Source organism: Haliotis rufescens, unplaced genomic scaffold (assembly GCF_023055435.1).
Source record: "Haliotis rufescens isolate VD_foot unplaced genomic scaffold, xgHalRufe1.0.p SCAF_10, whole genome shotgun sequence".
Taxonomy (NCBI): Eukaryota; Metazoa; Mollusca; class Gastropoda; order Lepetellida; family Haliotidae; genus Haliotis; species Haliotis rufescens.
Genome location: NW_025963780.1, coordinates 44,950,878 through 44,967,172, shown reverse-complemented (window position 1 = coordinate 44,967,172; position 16,295 = coordinate 44,950,878). Strand labels below are relative to the sequence as shown.

Sequence of the window (16,295 nt, the reverse complement as noted above, 5' to 3'; positions counted from 1 at the left end):
AATTGCCCTCTTCAAGATGCAAGCGTCAGATAAAAATATATCTACTTTTTATGTAAGATATTACAAGGAAATGAACTAAAGCGTATATTTCTTATGTCATTTGGGACATTATCTGTTTTCATTTTTTAAGATGCTATTGAATATTTATTGGGTATCTAAATAAAAACGAAGAAACACCGAAGAAATGAAAGTTGAATCGAGGCGAGCAGAAAAAAAAACAGGCGAGTGAGCCTGCACGTTTGCTGTTTCATTCATTCTCGGCCTTCGGCTTCAAAAGTTTGTTTGGACAATGAATATGCATGAAAGTCGCTAAATGTCCAGTGCATGACGATACACGTGAGCAGAAAGGGAATTCCCTCGACTGTAATATTGGGATTCCCCGACATTCCGAAGTAATAAAAGTAGTGCGCCTCGGTGGGCGTGGCTTAGTTTTTTACATGCACTGGGAAATGAATGCAATAACACGTGACCCATTCAGCTAATCAGAATACAGGAATTTCAATGAACACAACGAAAATTTAATTATTAGACAATAAACATGTACGTGCACCTTGGCTGGACATGGAAGATTCCAGGACAGTACTGGATAGTGTAGACCATGAACATGTACTTTGGCTGGACAGGGAAGATTCCAGGACAGTACTGGATAGTGTAGACCATGAACCTGTACCTTGGCTAAACAGAGAAGACTGAGGGACATCTACCAGTACTGGATAGCGAAGACCTTGAACATGTACCTTGGCTTGACAGGGAAGACTCCAGGGCAGTACTGGATAGTGTAGACCATGAACATATACTTTGGCTTGACAGGGAAGACTCCAGGACAGTACTAGATAGTGTAGACCATGAACATATACTTTGGCTGGACAGGGAAGATTCCAGGACAGTACTGGATAGTGTAGACCATGAACCTGTACCTTGGCTAAACAGAGAAGACTGAGGGACATCTACCAGTACTGGATAGCGAAGACCTTGAACATGTACCTTGGCTTGACAGGGAAGACTCCAGGGCAGTACTGGATAGTGTAGACCATGAACATATACCTTGGCTGGACAGGGAAGATTCCAGGACAGTACTGGATAGTGTAGACCATGAACTTGTATCTTGGCTGGACAGAGAAGACTGAGGGACATGTACCAGTACTGGATAGTGTAGACCTTGAACATGTACATTGGCTTGACAGGGAAGATTCCAGGACAGTACTGGATACTGTAGACCATGAACATGTACCTTGGCTGGACAGAGAAGACTGAGGGACATGTACCAGTACTGGATAGCGTAGACCTTGAACATGTACCTTGGCTGGACAGGGAAGATTCCAGGACAGTACTGGATAGTGTAGACCATGAACATATACCTTGGCTGGACAAAGAAGACTGAGGGACATGTACCAGTACTGGATAGCGTAGACCTTGAACATGTACCTTGGCTTGACAGGGAAGACTCCAGGGCAGTACTGGATAGTGTAGACCATGAACATGTACTATGGCTGGACAGGGAAGACTGAGGGACATGTACCAGTACTGGATAGTGTAGACCATGAACATATACCTTGGCTGGACAGGGAAGTTTTCAGGACAGTACTGGATAGTGTAGACCATGAACATGTACGCGAACCGTGGGTGGACAGGGAGGATTGAGGGACATCTACGAGTAATCGAAAGTGTAGACTATGGAACATGCACTTTGGCTTGACAGGGAAGATTCCAGGACAATACTGGATAGTGTAGACCATGAACATATACCTTGGCTGGACAGGGGCGACTCCAGGACAGTACTGGATAGTGTAGACCATGAACATATACCTTGGCTAAACAGAGAAGACTGAGGGACATGTACCAGTACTGGATAGTGTAGACCTTGAACATGTACCTTGGCTTGACAGGGAAGACTCCAGGGCAGTACTGGATAGTGTAGACCATAAACATGTACTTTGGCTGGACAGAGAAGACTGAGGGACATGTACCAGTACTGGATAGTGTAGACCTTGAACATGTACATTGGCTTGACAGGGAAGATTCCAGGACAGTACTGGATAGGGTAGACCATGAACATGTACGCGAACCGTGGCTGGACAGGGAAACTGAGGGACATCTACGAGTACTGGAAAGTGTAGACTATGGAACACGCACTTTGGCTTGACAGGGAAGACTCGAGGGCAGTACTAGATAGTGTAGACCATGAACATATACTTTGGCTGGACAGGGAAGATTCCAGGACAGTACTGGATAGTGTAGACCATGAACATGTACCTTGGCTGGACAGAGAAGACTGAGGGACATCTACCAGTACTGGATAGCGCAGACCTTGAACATGTACCTTGGCTGGACAGGGACGACTCCAGGACAGTACTGGATAGTGTAGACCATGAACATGTATTTTGGCTGGACAGGGATGACTGAGGGACATGTACCAGTACTGGATAGCGCAGACCTTGAACATGTACCTTGGCTGGACAGGGACGACTCCAGGACAGTACTGGATAGTGTAGACCATGAACATGTATTTTGGCTGGACAGGGATGACTGAGGAACATGTACCAGTACTGGATAGTGTAGACCATGAACTTGTGCCTTGGCTGGACAGAGGAGACTGAGGGACATATACCAGTATTGGATAGCGTAGGCTATGGAACATGTACTTTGGCTGGACAGGGAGACTGAGGGACATGTACCAGTACTGGATAGTGTAGACCTTAAACATGTACCTTGGCTTGACAGGGAAGATTCCAGGACAGTACTGGATAGTGTAGACCATGAACATGTACCTTGGCTTGACAGGGAAGATTCCAGGGCAGTACTGGATAGTGTAGACTATGGAACATGTACCTTGGCTGGACAGGGAAGACTGAGGGACATGTACCAGTACTGGATAGGGTAGACCTTGAACACGTACCTTGGCTGGACAGGGACGACGCCAGGACAGAACTGGATAGTGTAGACCTTAAACATGTACCTTGGCTTGACAGGGAAGATTCCAGGGCAGTACTGGATAGTGTAGACTATGGAACATGTACCTTGGCTGGACAGGGAAGACTGAGGGACATGTACCAGTACTGGATAGGGTAGACCTTGAACACGTACCTTGGCTGGACAGGGACGACGCCAGGACAGAACTGGATAGTGTAGACCTTAAACATGTACCTTGGCTTGACAGGGAAGATTCCAGGGCAGTACTGGATAGTGTAGACCATGAACATGTACGTGTGCGTTAATTGGATTGGGAATTTTCTTTCATTGCAAATAATTTCACTTTATCACTATACATTTGTACCACTCGTTGTCAAATTCCAGATTATATTCGATTATGAGCCTTGGTATGTCAAGACTTTATCCATACACTCGTGGCTTTCACAAAGTGGCAGAAGTCGAAGATTTCACCTTCATTTAGCTGACGATATAACCAAACTAAAGTTAAACCTGCAGATAAACCCAAATACACATATTCATATACACAAAACAATCAACAATCCCTCATGCCTAACATGCGACTTTGCCTTCAGTAACTGAATATTTCACGACTACGTCTGATTTTCTCATTCCCAGAAAACATTATCATTACTGAACATCGTGAGTTGAGCGGTTGAGGAAATACATGCCGCATGTCTCCAAGTCCCATAAAGTGTAAATGAGCGTAGTCTGTCCCTATCAACACAAAGCCTTCAGCTGTCGCCTTCGGTATGTGCAGCCACGTGGTACACAATGAAGAAGCACACGCTCATTGCGAGCTACCTTTCTGCGTTGATTATAAATCATATTTCAACAGCTTGTCTGATCGAATTTTTATGCACATGTGATACATTTAGTTTTTTGCACGGTTTTGATAGTGTAGCGTGGATATTCGGCTGGTAATTATTACAATTAACTGTTCAAATATTTTGGAGATTAAAAATAACACGTACGTTGGGAATGGATGAGAAAAGAGAGGACATTGGATAGTGTAGGCGACAGGAACATGTGCGTGCACGTCGTGAGATAGTGTAGACACAGGGACACCAATGTGTAAGCCGATGGGATAGTTTCGACGAAGGAACATGTTGGAGAACGTCAATGAGAGAGTGCATACGGAGGGACATGTACATGTGCGTCCATGAGATAGTGTGGTGGTAGGGACATGTAGGAGAACATCGATGAGATAGTGTAGTGGTAGGGATATGTACGAGTGCGTCGATGAGATAGTGTAGTGGTAGGGACATATAGGAGTACGCCCATGAGATAGTGTAGTGGTAGGGACATGTAGGAGTACGTCGATGAGATAGTGTATTGGTAAGGAACATATAGGAGAACGTCGATGAGATAGTTTGGCGGTAGGGATATGTACGAGTACGTCCATGAGATAGTGTGGCGGTAGGGATATGTACGAGTACGTCCATGAGATAGTGTGGCGGTAGGGATATGTACGAGTACGTCCATGAGATAGTGTGGTGGTAGGGACATATAGATGTACGCCCATGAGATAGTGTGGTGGTAGGGACATGTACGAGTACGCCGTGAGATAGCGTTGTTGTATGGACATGTCTGATTGGCGTTGTACCAATACACCATTGTGATAGTGTAGATACAGGATCATGTACCAATACACCGATGTGATAGTGTAGATACAGGATCATATACCAATACACCGATGTGATAGTGTAGACACGGGGTCATGTACCAATACACCGATGTGATAGTGTAGATACAGGGTTATGTACCAATACACCGATGTGATAGTGTAGACACGGGGTCATGTACCAATACACCGATGTGATAGTGTAGATACAGGGTTATGTACCAATACACCGATGTGATAGTGTAGACACGGGGTCATATACCAATACACCGATGTGATAGTGTAGACACGGGGTCATGTACCAATACACCGATGTGATAGTGTAGACACGGGGTCATGTACCAATACACCGATGTGATAGTGTAGACACGGGGTCATATACCAATACACCGATGTGATAGTGTAGACACGGGGTCATATACCAATACACCGATGTGGTAGTGTAGATACAGGATCATGTACCAATACACCGATGTGATAGTGTAGATACAGGGCTATGTACCAATACACCGATGTGATAGTGTAGACACGGGGTCATGTACCAATACACCGATGTGGTAGTGTAGATACAGGGTCATGTACCAAGACACCGATGTGGTAGTGTAGATACATGATCATGTACCAATACACCGATGTGATAGTGTAGATACAGGGTCATGTACCAATACACCGATGTGATAGTGTAGACACGGGGTCATGTACCAATACACCGATGTGATAGTGTAGATACAGGGTCATGTACCAATACACCGATGTGATAGTGTAGACACGGGGTCATATACCAATACACCGATGTGATAGTGTAGACACGGGGTCATGTACCAATACACCGATGTGATAGTGTAGATACAGGGTCATGTACCAATACACCGATGTGATAGTGTAGATACAGGGTCATGTACCAATACACCGATGTGATAGTGTAGATACAGGGTCATGTACCAATACACCGATGTGATAGTGTAGATACAGGGTCATGTACCAATACACCGATGTGATAGTGTAGACACGGGGTTATATACCAATACACCGATGTGATAGTGTAGATACAGGATCATGTACCAATACACCGATGTGACAGTGTAGATACAGGATCATGTACCAATACACCGATGTGATAGTGTAGATACAGGATCATATACCAATACACCGATGTGATAGTGTAGATACAGGGTCATGTACCAATACACCGATGTGATAGTGTAGACACGGGGTCATATACCAATACACCGATGTGACAGTGTCGACACGGGGTCATGTACCAATATGCAGATGATTAACAGTTACTGTGAGTGAACATGGTTTTACGCCGCTTGTAACAGTTACTGTGTTTATACAAGCACAGAAGTCATGCCAAAACCCTCATAGTAGTTAGTGAGTAAACTCAACTGAGCATATCCATCACAACCTTTGAAAGCTAACATGTGAATAAACTCAGTTCACTGAAATTTTAAAAATTAAGGCACTTGCAGTGACCAATTAACACGGAATCAGTGAGATAGTATAGAAATACTGGGAACGCTAAACAACTTCATTGTAAATAGATAAATGCACCTGTGAATGGTCAAAGTTTTGAATGTGGAGTGCTGTATGCTGCATGTCCAGCCTCCATCAACACCTCCAGTGATCTTTTCGCGATTCCGAGCCTTGCGCATGACCATTGTCATGACCTGGTTGAGTGATTCCTTCCATCAACGTAAAAGGATTACCCACAGAGAAAGAAAGGATTAAAATCCTAAAGATATCCTACCCAAATGGTATAAGTACTCACAACCAATTTCCTCTAATAGTAAACTGTCACGTTTGGTATCCCCAACAATACTCACCATGGTCATTGGGCAAATGTAAAAATCACAAACCCAAACGAGATTCTGTCTACATGGTCACACCTGGTGATTGTGAAGATCTAACATTCTATCAACAGTGAGACAAAATGGCTGTTCATATTCATTTCCAATATCCTCTTAGAATTAGTGATAAATGTTAAGTCCCACACAAAACTTTCTTTTAATAATTCTACAAAATACCAAACAGAAACTGGGGTGTGGGAAAATGGGACATATGCCTACGTGAAATAATAAGACATAAGCAGTGATGACTGTTCTGTCATAATTGTACAATCTAATAGGGCTGCAACGATACACCTAGGACACGATACGATACGTATCTCGATACTTACATCACGATTCCATACGTATCTCGATACGCTACGATACACATAGTGATAAGAGAAGACAAGAGATAAATGAATAAAACTTAATTTATTAAAATGAAAAATTAAATGAAAGTGAATGAATGTTCATGAGTAATAAAATATATACTGTACTGAGTATTTTAACTTAATGAATCATCTGCCATTTCCATGTAATGGTCAGCAAACACAAAAGTAACAGTCCTACATATTTGTGAGTCACATTGTCTATTAACAACATTGTCTGGTAGCCTCAGTCACATTGTCTATTAACAACATTGTCTTGTAGCGTCAGTCACATAGTCCATTAACAACATTGTCTGATATAGCGTCAGTCACATGGTCCATTTACAACATTGTCTGGTATAGCTCACATTGTCTATTAACAACATTGTCTGGTAGCGTCAGTCACACTGTCTATTAACAACATTGTCTGGTAGCCTCAGTCACATTGTCTATTAACAACATTGTCTGGTATAGCTTCAGTCACATTGTCTATTAACAACATTGTCTGGTAGCGTCAGTCACACTGTCTATTAACAACATTGTCTGGTAGCTTCAGTCACATTGTCTATTAACAACATTGTCTGGTATAGCTCACATTGTCTATTAACAACATTGTCTGGTAGCGCCAGTCACACTGTCTATTAACAACATTGTCTGGTAGCGTCAGTCACATTGTCTATTAACAACATTGTCTGGTATAGCTTCAGTCACATTGTCTATGAACAACATTGTCTGGTAGCGTCAGTCACACTGTCTATTAACAACATTGCTTGCTTGACAACAGTGTTCTGGCCTCCAGTCCCTGGATCATGCACATAAAAAACAATGATGTTGACTTTTTCTGTCAACATCATTGTTTTTTAAGGCACTACAGTGATGATGCCTTTCCATCACCTGTCATGCTTGTTGAAACACGCTCCATGTGTATAGGTCACTGTGACCTCAGCTGGGGTGGAAACAGTGCAAGATCAGACGGACGTCAGACGGCACAAGTCATCTCGACTTCACAACGCGAATCTGTCTGACATCAATGATGTGTACATGAATTTTAATTAGTCACAATAACTGATGCATACTCAATATAAACGCATCGATAGTCGTGTTAGCCGTTTGTATAACTAATATCTTAACGCTAACTATTCTTTCACCTGGGGCCCTTTGTGCATGCTAATTCTCAGCAAGCGTCTGTGTTCAAGTTTCGTAACTGGCTCACCGATGCTGATAATTGAATCTTTGATGTCACTGTGGCCTACGCCTTGCGCTGATGCTTGCCAATGGTCATTCCGTCCCTTTGGTTTTTAACATGTCAACTTGCAACAACTATAAAGTCTGTTAGGTAACAGTGCTGCTAGCTGGCCTTGCATCTTAAACTCAGCGCACTGTTCTCGGAGACAGCTGAGCAAGAACAGCGGTCATGCCACTAACATTTCTACATAATAAATGTAGAGAGACGGCGACACCCCCTTAATCCCGACAGAAAGTATTCCCCAAAGATACCGTCTTGATTAAAACATTTCTAAACTATGGTATTTCTAGATCTCTGTTCCCACCATAAATGTGCTTCACTGGGTTGCGATGCAAAAAGACGCTGCGGATCATTGCCGTGATTAGGTATGCTGGTTCTGGGTTCGAATCCTATATTCGCCCTACCTTTGAGATTCCCCATCCAACTTCTTCACCAGATCTGAATCACAGCGACTGCCACAGGTGCACGTGTTCAACATTAGAAAACATATGGGCAACCGTGGTCAAAAATTTAACGAGGACCAGAAATTGGTTGCTGCTGCGGAGGACTGGCAGAACGAGTTTGATTTGACCTTCGACAAAACAGTGGAGAGAGATATAGTTTCATTAATATGAAAGGGGACCATTTTGAAAAATAATGAAAGCTCAAGCTTTCATTTCAATGTATGCAAGGCTCTAAACGTTTTGACACAGCCTCTTAAATATGTTTTTGTGTTGTATACACTAACAAATTGGGACCATTTAATATTTTATTCTGTGACTAAATGATCTTGGTTTAACACCCAGCTTTGTTCAATGATAACTTGTCAGTTGAATTTTTGAGAAAACCCTAAAAGATGTTTGTTTCAGAAATATTCTAGCCATAAGCACATGGCGTCCGCCAGTAAAATAGTCGAGTCTGGGCCAGACAATGCAAAGCTTTGATATTGAGAACAACGATTTACGACGTCGAGATATGTTGTTGTTGTGTGTTGTTTAACGCCGCACTCAGCAATGTTCAAGCTATATGACGGCGGTTGAAATAATCGAGTCTGGACTAGACAATCCATTGATTGACATCATGAGCATCGATCCACGCAATGGGGATACGATGGCATGCATCAACCAAGTCAGCGAGCCTGACGACCCGATCCCGTTAGTCGCAAGCACAGTCGCCTTTAACGGCAAGCATGGGTTGCTGAAGTCCTGTTCTATCCCGGATCTTCACGGGTAACGACGTTGAGATAAGATTACAGGCTATCAACCGAGTCATGGAGTCTGACAAATCGATCCACGTGATCGCCGCTTACGACTGGCATAGATTGAGGGTGACCAACTCTGACCCGGGACCGCCAAGTGGAGGAAATCGTAAATGATGCAGCTGGTAGTATATTATTGAAACAAAGGTGTTCGGGGTTATGATGACAAAACGAGAATCACTATCAGTATGAAACTGACTTGCGGATATCAGGACCAAGGCACCTTTCAAAGATATCTTTGTTAACATGAAAACATAAATCGTTTGAAAAACCGTGAAGCAGGGTTCTCCTTGATGTGTTTGATAATCGCTGGCACAACATGAAGACAATAACGTGTATTCGTCCACACTGTTTTCTCGAACGCAAACCAAACGCCCCAAGAGACATGCGTGTCAATAATTTAGATAACTCATTAGCAACCACTGACCCGAGACATATAATCTTTGAAAGCAATAATCATTTAGTGGTTCGTGAGATGGTCGTCGTTTACGGTTTTTCTGAACTTGAGTTCATTCCGTGCATTGAAATATTTATTGTGTTTAAATTTGTCTCGCCCTTGTCGTTTATTTTGTATCAATACACACATGAAATGTAACTTATTATCCACATTGCCCACTCCACCCACCACCGTTTGCCCTTTAGTTCATCTCAATATAAATCAAGTCGTTACATTTTTTTCATTTTCGACATTGCGTCTGACAAAACAATGCATACATGTATGTAGTTAACACTTTGCATACACGATCCCAGAGACGCGCACATTTCTATATTCATATGTATCGTTATGACATTTGATGTGCCCAAGGTTTGCGAAATAGTATTTCTTTAACTGTTTGATGGGCGTTCTAGAAATCGGTGAGTAAATAAGAAAACATCATGGATACCAACTTCAGGTTTAACGCAAAAAGCGGCATTTCGATGTGATTCTTACACTGTACATAAACCAGAAGTGCAATAAACAAGACATTGTTGTCCAAAAATTGTACTTTCTTTGGTATTTCATAACCACCCTTTTCACTTTCAATAACATGTAATTCTATAATGACGATGAAAAGAACCTTTTCCAAATTAAAAATCGAATGGCTATATTTTTATCCAATTACACTATCAGATGCAACCATCACTATCAGAACCTTAGCCCCCACTACAAGCACACTGTTATGTGCTATATATGAAGCGCAAGTTTTATGAATGAAAATGGCTGAACCACGTTATCACACGAGCGTGATGTAACTGCACACGCACAAGGAGTATTCTCATGGTACTGTGAACCAGGAACGCGACGCACCCAGCATGACGTCATAAGGGAACTATATTCAACGGGAAGAGACTCGGCATGTTTTTTTTCCAGTCACGGAGAAGTCACCGCCATGTTGCGAAGAACATTTGTCCATAGGGGCACTCTTAAGAGCGAGTGCCATCACAAGAGCTTTCTGACAAAATGACGTGCTCACTCCAAGGGGGATTTCTTGGCCCTGGCGTCATCAAGTTGTATGCCTATCACATCAGTTTCCTTCTTGTACCATTGGTTATCATACCGGAAATACCTTATCGTCTGTGGGGACAATTTTTACATCTGTATACAGTTAAGACTGAGTGTATGTTGAACACATGTTATTATTATTACTGACCTTTACCCTATCACCAGTGTTGCCATCTGTATACAGTTGTCGTTAAGACTGAGTGTATGTTGAACACATATAATTATTATTACTGACCTTTTCCCTGTCACCAGTGTAGTCATCTGTATACATTTGTCCTTAAGATTGATGGCATCTTGAACACATATAATTATTATTACTGACCATTTCCCTATCACCAGTGTAGTCATCTGTATACAGTTGTCGTTAAGACTGAGTGTTTGTTGAACACATGTAATTATCACTACTGACCTTTTCCCTATTACCAGTGTTGTCATCTGTATACAGTTGTCGTTAAGACTGAGTGTTTGTTGAACACATATAATTATTATTACTGACCTTATCCCTATCACCAGTGTTGTCATCTGTATACAGTTGTCGTTAAGACTGAGTGTTTGTTGAACACATGTAATTATCACTACTGACCTTTTCCCTATTACCAGTGTTGTCATCTGTATACAGTTGTCGTTAAGACTGAGTGTTTGTTGAACACATATAATTATTATTACTGACCTTATCCCTATCACCAGTGTAGTCATCTGTATACAGTTGTCGTTAAGACTGAGTGTTTGTTGAACACATATAATTATTATTACTGACAATTTCCCTATCACCAGTGTAGTCATCTGTATACAGTTGTCGTTAAGATTGATGGCATCTTGAACACATATAATTATTATTACTGACCTTTTCCCTATTACCAGTGTTGTCATCTGTATACATTTGTCGTTAAGACTGAGTGTTTGTTGAACACATATAATTTTTATTACTGACCTTTTCCCTATCACCAGTGTAGTCATTTGTATACATTTGTCGTTAAGATTGGTGGCATCTTGAACACATATAATTATTATTACTGACCTTTTCCCTATCACCAGTGTAGTCATCTGTATACATTTGTCCTTAAGATTGATGGCATCTTGAACACATATAATTATTATTACTGACCTTTTCCCTATCACCAGTGTAGTCATCTGTATACAGTTGTCGTTAAGATTGATGGCATCTTGAACACATATAATTATTATTACTGACCTTTTCCCTATTACCAGTGTTGTCATATGTATACAGTTGTCGTTAAGACTGAGTGTTTGTTGAACACATATAATTATTATTACTGACCTTTTCCCTATCACCAGTGTAGTCATCTGTATACATTTGTCGTTAAGACTGAGTGTTTGTTGAACACATATAATTATTATTACTGACCTTTTCCCTATCACCAGTGTAGTCATTTGTATACATTTGTCGTTAAGATTGGTGGCATCTTGAACACATATAATTATTATTACTGACCTTTTCCCTATCACCAGTGTAGTCATCTGTATACAGTTGTCGTTAAGACTGAGTGTTTGTTGAACACATATAATTATTATTACTGACCTTTTCCCTATCACCAGTGTAGTCATCTGTATACATTTGTCGTTAAGACTGAGTGTTTGTTGAACACATATAATTATTATTACTGACCTTTTCCCTATCACCAGTGTAGTCATCTGTATACATTTGTCGTAAAGGCTGAGTGTATGTTGAACACATATAATTATTATTACTGACCTTTTCCCTATCACCAGTGTAGTCATCTGTATACAGTTGTCGTTAAGACTGAGTGTTTGTTGAACACATATAATTATTATTACTGACCTTTTCCCTATCACCAGTGTAGTCATCTGTATACATTTGTCGTTAAGACTGAGTGTTTGTTGAACACATATAATTATTATTACTGACCTTTTCCCTATCACCAGTGTAGTCATCTGTATACAGTTGTCGTTAAGACTGAGTGTTTGTTGAACACATATAATTATTATTACTGACCTTTTCCCTATCACCAGTGTAGTCATCTGTATACATTTGTCCTTAAGATTGATGGCATCTTGAACACATATAATTATTATTACTGACCATTTCCCTATCACCAGTGTAGTCATCTGTATACAGTTGTCGTTAAGACTGAGTGTTTGTTGAACACATGTAATTATTATTACTGACCTTTTCCCTATCACCAGTGTAGTCATCTGTATACAGTTGTCGTTAAGACTGAGTGTTTGTTGAACACATATAATTATTATTACTGACCTTTTCCCTATCACCAGTGTAGTCATCTGTATACAGTTGTCGTTAAGACTGAGTGTTTGTTGAACACATATAATTATCACTACTGACCTTTTCCCTATTACCAGTGTTGTCATCTGTATACATTTGTCGTTAAGACTGAGTGTTTGTTGAACACATATAATTATCAATACTGACCTTTTCCCTATTAACAGCGTAGTCTCAAACCTACGTGTATTAACCACGAAGATATGTCTGACTTACAGCGACTTTACCATAGAGGCATGCCGTCTGATGTTAGGACCTCTCTGTGATTTCACAATATGAGAGCCTCTTCACAAATTAATTGTCATTTTGCTTTTGCTTTGAACAAAATGCCACGAAGGGTCAAGACATTCCCTATATCCCTACTTCACTTGAGACGTGGCTAGTCCAACGTACATTTAACCAAACTCATGACCGGGTAAATAAACATCGGCGTTCGATACAACGTGTTAACTGTATAACGACTTACGAATTTCAACCTAGCAATGGATACGTTGAGTTTACATTAATTAATGCCTACCACTAACACGGTTTAAACGGAGGTTTATATCCAACCTTATGACCTAGGCACAACCTTCTTTGCCTAAAATAACCTGCTAAAATAATATTAAAAATTCAAGGTATGTTTTTGTTTCTTGTTACTCACGAGTTCCGAATGAATGCAAAGCAACATTGTTTGAGACTATGAAACATTTCTCTGTTTAAATTGTGAGATATATCACTAGTTATGTATCATTATGATAAAATTGAGACTCTTCAAGCTACGCGCAGCTCTGAATCATAGTGACAGTGTACCCTCAAAGGCGTAGATCAATGCTCATGATGTCAATCACTGGATTGTCTGCCCCAGACTCGATTATTTAGACCGCTATCGTATCGCTGGAATCTTGCTGAGTGCAGCGTTACACAACAAACAGACAAAACAAAAAACTAATAGTGCATCCACTTTTATCATCGTGAAACTGTATCCTCTGTATTACAGGACGCATATAATGTATCCATAAATCTCTGATAATGTGATAAGAATTTCACGATCTAAACCGTCCTACCTCACAAAATCACCTACAAAGCTTTCGAGCACAAAAAACGTAGTTAAATTTCAAATGCAGCTTATCGTAACTACTAGCGTATCTGTAACCGATTACGAGAATAGGACAATATATTTGATGTTTAGTCCTGAAAGTGTTTCATTAATAGTTGATCGACATCCTTAGAATGAGATCGATCGAAAGCTGATATTAGACGCTAGCGAGTAGGAGTTGACGTGATCGCTTGCTTAGAATCACAGGATAATGTCTTCACTTGCGTAAATGGTAATACCTAATTGAATATGAGACGAAGTGGGAAATTGAGTTAAAGACTTTTATGATAAGCTCCAGCCCTAGGCAAGTGATTCGCTGAACTGCAAGCATGATAACAAGCGTGTTCTAATCTCTGTTTTGTGTGTTTTAGTTGGCTGGCGCTGGCGGGTAAGGACGCCAATGGAAGCATGTTGACGCAGCTCACACTAAAAGATGCGATCGATTAGCCAGTCACCAATCTGCACGGAAGTACAATAAGTTGCCAACTCTCCATGGTAGTGATACCAGCAGTCGTCTCCAGCGCGAGACTCGAGATGTAAGAATATGATATTGAATAGAAGCACTTCGCCAATGGATGAGTTTACCATGTACCCAGAGGGGGACAGTAACGTCACCGCGGTTGTGAACGAAAACCACACAACAAGCCCTTATCCGGACCCACGTTTAATCTATGAGGAATACGATAAATGGGTTGAACTGGCAACAGTCTCCTATTATATTGACCAGCGGTATTTGTGGTTCATATTCGCATTTGGTTTCCCTGGCAACATCGCCACCATCTTCACCATCCTCCGAGTCGGCCATGTGGGAACGCCATCCTTCTATGTGCTGCTGCTGGCCGTCGTGGACAACCTCGCCATCGTTGTCAAACTGCTGTATCATCAACTAGCAATGTACAGTGTTCCCATTGGAGTATCCGGATGCAAGACGTTGAAGTTTCTTGGAAGTTTTCTTGTTGCGTTTGCAAACTGGGTGCTCATCACCCTTGCAGTGGAACGGTTCATAGCAATACATTTCCCGTTCTCTCAAACATCTACCCGGAAGTTTAAGATGAAGAAAGCCGTCCTTGTGGTGTCTGTTGAGGCAGGGATCTTGTTCTGGGTGTTTGCCCCGGTGTTGTGGACCCACTCCTACATCTACGACTCCTACCTGGACGTCATGCGGTGTGGTGAACCAGAGGAGTACCGTTACTTCGTGGAAGAGGTCTGGCACTGGATCGACTCCGTTGTGTATGCCGTCATCCCGTGCATCTCACTCTTCACGCTCAACGTTCTCATCATCCGCGACACGACGCACTCACTCAAAACACGGACCCTCCTCACCAACAGCATCAACTCCAGAAGAGGCAGTAATTTCAACGTCCAGATCACGGCAATGTTGTTGACGGCGTCGATAGTGTTCGTGCTGCTGACGCTGCCGGTGTGTGTCTACTACGTCGTGAACGTCTACTGGCACGTCTCCCCCTACAGCGTCCAACAGGGATGGAAGAGCATATTCAGGGACATGGCCTACCTTCTGTGTGATCTCAGCCATGCTGTCAACTTCTATCTATATTTCCTAAGTGCCCGGAAATTCAGACGTAACTTCCTGAAGGTCGTCATGTGTTCACGTCGTGGAGCCGCCTACCCCAACTCCAACACCGCAACGACATGTCCCAACAACTACATATAGCTTCATCTGCGGGACGAAAGCACAACGTTAACATTGCTTATTTATTTTGCGAATTCTTGGCATGTATTCTGAACGGATGATGTATTATTAGCCATCGCTTTGCATACGGGACTTTCTTGCGTCAAGCGTTCACTTTTTGAGTTAACAGCCGGATAGTATTGCACGGGAAGCATTTGGTATTTTAACTTCTTATTGCGGGAAAAAGTGAAAAGTTTCTTTTTAATAGCTTAGTTGTGGGTAGGTGTAGCTAAGCCTAGAACTGTGTGAGCTAAGTCGGATGACCTGAAGTGTGCCTATAGGGCTTAATTCAATTCATTTCAAGGTATTGGTTGTGTCTTCTTATCCCCAAATGACTGAGGATGCGGATCTTGACGCGGATCGTCGCGATGCCAAGTTCTCAATCTGGACGATTCAGACTGCGGCCTGACATTTCCACTGGAAGTATTATAAACAGAGATATTTGTAGATACAGTGACGTAATGTGACGTTCATTGTAATGGCCCCGACCCAGAGCAGCTAAATATGTTTGCCTTACATCTCTACCAGGAGGAATGTGAGAGGCGGATATCA

At 41.7% G+C, this 16,295-nt stretch overlaps 1 protein-coding gene across 2 annotated transcripts in view; it reads left to right on the top strand.

The window, feature by feature from the left end:
- Positions 1 to 16,192, top strand: part of LOC124115617 (rhodopsin-like) — a 93,320-nt gene extending 77,128 nt beyond the window's left edge. For both annotated transcript variants that reach the window (XM_046476669.2, XM_046476670.2), the window contains one exon: positions 14,425 to 16,192. In XM_046476669.2, coding sequence (XP_046332625.2) covers positions 14,598 to 15,725 — 1,128 coding nt within the window. In that variant the 5' untranslated portion in view covers positions 14,425 to 14,597 and the 3' untranslated portion in view covers positions 15,726 to 16,192. The remainder of the gene's footprint in view (positions 1 to 14,424) is intronic.
- The last annotated feature ends 103 nt before the right edge of the window (positions 16,193 to 16,295 follow it).